Genomic DNA, 3,476 nt, shown 5'->3' on the forward strand with positions numbered 1-3,476 from the left:
ACACGACAAGATGAGGGGAGCAAGCCTTTAGGACCCACCACGACCCCGGCACCGTTTCTCCGCCGCCTCAGAACGAACCCACTTTCCGATCGAAGAGACAAGACGGCGGAAGAGGAGGAGAGGCGGTGGATACGAACAGGATTCCGGTGACGGACGAGGCGCGCCATTGCTTCAACCGGTATCTACAGTACCACAAGTAAGCATCAGCTAGGAATTTTCAAAAGCAGTGATTATGATGCATAAAATAAATTATGTTATTAATTTGAGGGATTTATCTTTCAAGGTCTTCTTCTTTTTTTATAAAATTTTTAAAAAATATATTGGGCGGTGTGTGTAGATGTCTGGAAAGGAAGGGCAGGGATGAGAACGAGTGCAAGAACTTGGCAGATTACGTGCGTTTGTTATGCCCTGCAGAATTGGTGATTTGTTTTTTTTTTTTTAATATAATTAGACAATAATGAAATATAACTATTGTTTTTTTGGGAGACACTTAATTTAATTTTTGGAAATTATGAAATCTTAAATGTTGATGCTTCACAGGTGGAGAGATGGGACGAGCAGAGAAAACATGAACTTTGCCTGCTTCTATATAAAGGGATTGACATTGTCTCCCTCCACTGCTTGATTTGGAATTATATCAAAAATATCCTTAAAATGCTACTTCTACTTCAACACCTACCCTTGTGACCATGTGACCAATGTGACCGAAATATAGTGTGGTCACATATTGATCTTATTGTTCATAACGTTAAATTTATGATGTTTTAATCAAATGATTAGTAAGATATACAAGGTATGAACATAATGAATTAGTGTGATCACCATAAATTTAACGTTATAATCGATAAAAATCAAAATGTGACCATACTATATTTCGGTCACATGTGACCAGGGTATGTGTTGAAGTAGAAGTAGCATTTTAAGGGTATTTTTGATAATGCCCCGTTTGGCTCTTCCAATTTTTTTTTTTTTTTTGTTATAGCTTAAATTCTACGGTATGTGCATTGGAATAAATACCATAAAACTATATTTCAATTTTACTGAGAAAACTTATGATGTTCAAAAAATATTAACGCTGGTAGTCATATATCTAAGGAATTCAAACTTCCAATTGATAGCGGTCCAAATTACACGCCGATTACAACTGCAACAAAAAAACCCCGATGAATTCTAGGGGGAAAAAAGGCATCTATTTGTCCGATTAAAAGATGCATAAACATCGTCGAAACACATCTCAAGAACAGACTCTTGTTTTTATTTTACCTTTCGAGAATCGAAAAAGACAATACCTGAATGCTTTCTGTCAGATCATAAAACGAGGATAAAAGACGATAATTACCTGAATTAGCCGGTGAGGGCTGCGTTAAGGGCACTGTGAACCTCAACTCCAATCTGGGCCTCGGCTTTTTCTAACTCAGTGGTGGCTGAGCTGAGCTTCTGAGTGAACTCGGCTAGTCCCTGCTGGACGAGTGCCGGGTCAATGCGGTCGAGCGGAACAGCCTCCACTGCGATGATGTCAGCCACGGAGTTGGCGTGGATGAAAGCAAATCCACTGCTGAGGAAGTACTTCTTCACATCATTGTCCTCGTGCACAGACAGGACGCCGGGTTTCAGTTCCGCGATTGTGGGAACGTGTCCGGGCAACACACCCATTTGCCCGGTGGTTGCTGGGATGATTACCATGTCGACCTGTGGAAAAGGGCTCGAGAAATTAGTCGTTAGCATTACATTCGTGTCAATAAATTTTACTAACAGAGGCAGGAAGAACAATATCTAGATGCTATATAGAGAGCGTGAACTTGTTGAATGGATGGCAAACAATGAGTATAAAGGAAATTTTCCAATAGCAGCGCATTAACACAGACCAATCAATGGTTCTACAGACTTCAAAATTCAAAATTGAAATAATTTAACGTTGAAAGGCCGAAGTGGGTGTTCTTGAGAAATGAATGCCAATAAGGGATGAAGGAAACAAATGCATATGAATGCTGAATGCTGAATGCGGAGTACAGCCGAACAGACCACAGGGCATGCTGCAAAATACAAGCGGATATCTCATGTTTCTTCCCAAATACATCGCATGTAAAAACACCAAAAATCTAGACACTTGACAATAAGCTGATACATAGTGAGCAAAATCAATATGCATGAAACCAAAAATCACGAAGGATGTCGGCAGGAGACAAATGGCAACGCGATAAAACAAGCCATGTATTCTACAAAAATGTACCATTCACCAAGGCGATGTATATTACTCACAAATTCAAATGATACACCCTAAACAATCAGCTAAGAGGGCCTAACTATTGGTTAAACCATGAGCCATACTCGCTGATATCAAAGCTTAACAACGGTGAAACCAATTGACCACAGCCACAATGATGAGCTATTAACCTAAACTGGTCTCAGTGATAAACCTGATCTGATATGTTTTCCCATGTTCGAACACAATATGAATCAGATCAATTTAGCCGGCAAAAATGTATTCTGTTTCTTCACGTCGATTATTGAATATTTGATCCAAAACCAGCTCTAAGAACCTAACTCCTAACCACGAATCCTTCCTACAAACATCAGATCAATAGATTTGAACTAATATCATACAGCATCGAACCAGCTCTCATTTGCTAAATACTTCAGATGAGAAACCTAATCAGTGGACTTAGCCATACAATCGATAAAAAAAAAATGTCAACATAGATCAATCAAATAGACGCGACGGCGAAACCTAAAGTCAAAATGAGAGAAATGCGAGAGGGCGAGGGCGAACCTCTTTGCCGGAGAGCTCCGATGAGTAAGGAAGGACGAAATTGACGGTGAGCTTGGTCGGTAGAGTCGCCGGAGTAGCGGGACGAGGCTTCATGAAGGAGAGAGGAGTCTGGGGCGGATCCAGATTCGGCGCCACTTTCTTCCACGCATCAATGAAGTTTGAATCGACGGACGAGGAGGCGGGAACATCGCTAGAGAACGATCGCACGGCGGAGGTGCGGCGAGCCAGGATGCGGGCGGTTTGCCGGAACATTTTGCGGCGGCGGTTTCTTCTTGATCGATTAGGGTGCGTATTTGTTTCCCGACTTCGATACCCCTTTGGGCCTTGTTTGATCTCTCCCTGTCTTGCTTCCTTTTTTTTTTGGCCATTTCCTAAGTTTTTTTATTTTCTTTTTTTTTCTCCATTTTTCATTGTATTGGTCGGATTTAATTTAAAGTTTCATGCAGTTTCGCTTGTATATAATATTAAAAATATTACAAATTGAAAAAGTAAATTTTTGGAGGATTTTCATATAATTTAAAAAATCTTCAAAAAATATATAATTTTCAAACTCACACTGGTGAATTTATGATTTCATAAGTAAATATGTTCAAATAAATTTTGAAAATAACCGTGGTTCTTTCTCTCTTTTTGGGCTTGGGACATTAAAGAAATTATAATTTTGGTTAAAAAAGAATTGAGGAATGTGATCTTGTTTTGGGCTTTG

The 3,476-nt window shown here is 39.6% G+C and overlaps 1 protein-coding gene and 1 long non-coding RNA gene across 2 annotated transcripts; one reads left to right on the forward strand and one right to left on the reverse strand.

Annotated features, from left to right (window-relative positions):
* The first annotated feature begins 6 nt into the window (after window positions 1-6).
* LOC104814449 lies at window positions 7-705 on the forward strand. The gene is made up of 3 exons (XR_771915.1): window positions 7-196; window positions 338-419; window positions 541-705. It is a non-coding gene; the product is annotated as an uncharacterized LOC104814449 (long non-coding RNA).
* Window positions 706-1,085: 380 nt separating this feature from the next.
* LOC104814450 (ATP synthase subunit delta', mitochondrial-like) lies at window positions 1,086-3,113 on the reverse strand. The gene is made up of 2 exons (XM_010542489.2): window positions 2,771-3,113; window positions 1,086-1,689 (listed from the first exon to the last, which is right to left on the reverse strand). Exons 1-2 carry the CDS (start codon window positions 3,020-3,022, stop codon window positions 1,345-1,347), a joined length of 597 nt encoding a protein of 198 aa, XP_010540791.1. The 5' UTR covers window positions 3,023-3,113; the 3' UTR covers window positions 1,086-1,344.
* Between the last annotated feature and the right edge of the window lie 363 nt (window positions 3,114-3,476).

The sequence above is a fragment of the Tarenaya hassleriana genome, unplaced genomic scaffold (assembly GCF_000463585.1).
Source record: "Tarenaya hassleriana unplaced genomic scaffold, ASM46358v1 Cleome21, whole genome shotgun sequence".
Classification (NCBI taxonomy): domain Eukaryota; kingdom Viridiplantae; phylum Streptophyta; class Magnoliopsida; order Brassicales; family Cleomaceae; genus Tarenaya; species Tarenaya hassleriana.

Excerpts from the sequence above, each read along its gene's own strand:
- LOC104814450 (XM_010542489.2), bottom strand. The coding sequence starts at position 3,022 with ATGTTCCGGCAAACCGCCCGCATCCTGGCTCGCCGCACCTCCGCCGTG. Across the intron at positions 1,690-2,770 it reads CGGAGCTCTCCGGCAAAGAG|GTCGACATGGTAATCATCCC; the intron begins GTTCGCCCTCGC and ends CCTTTTCCACAG.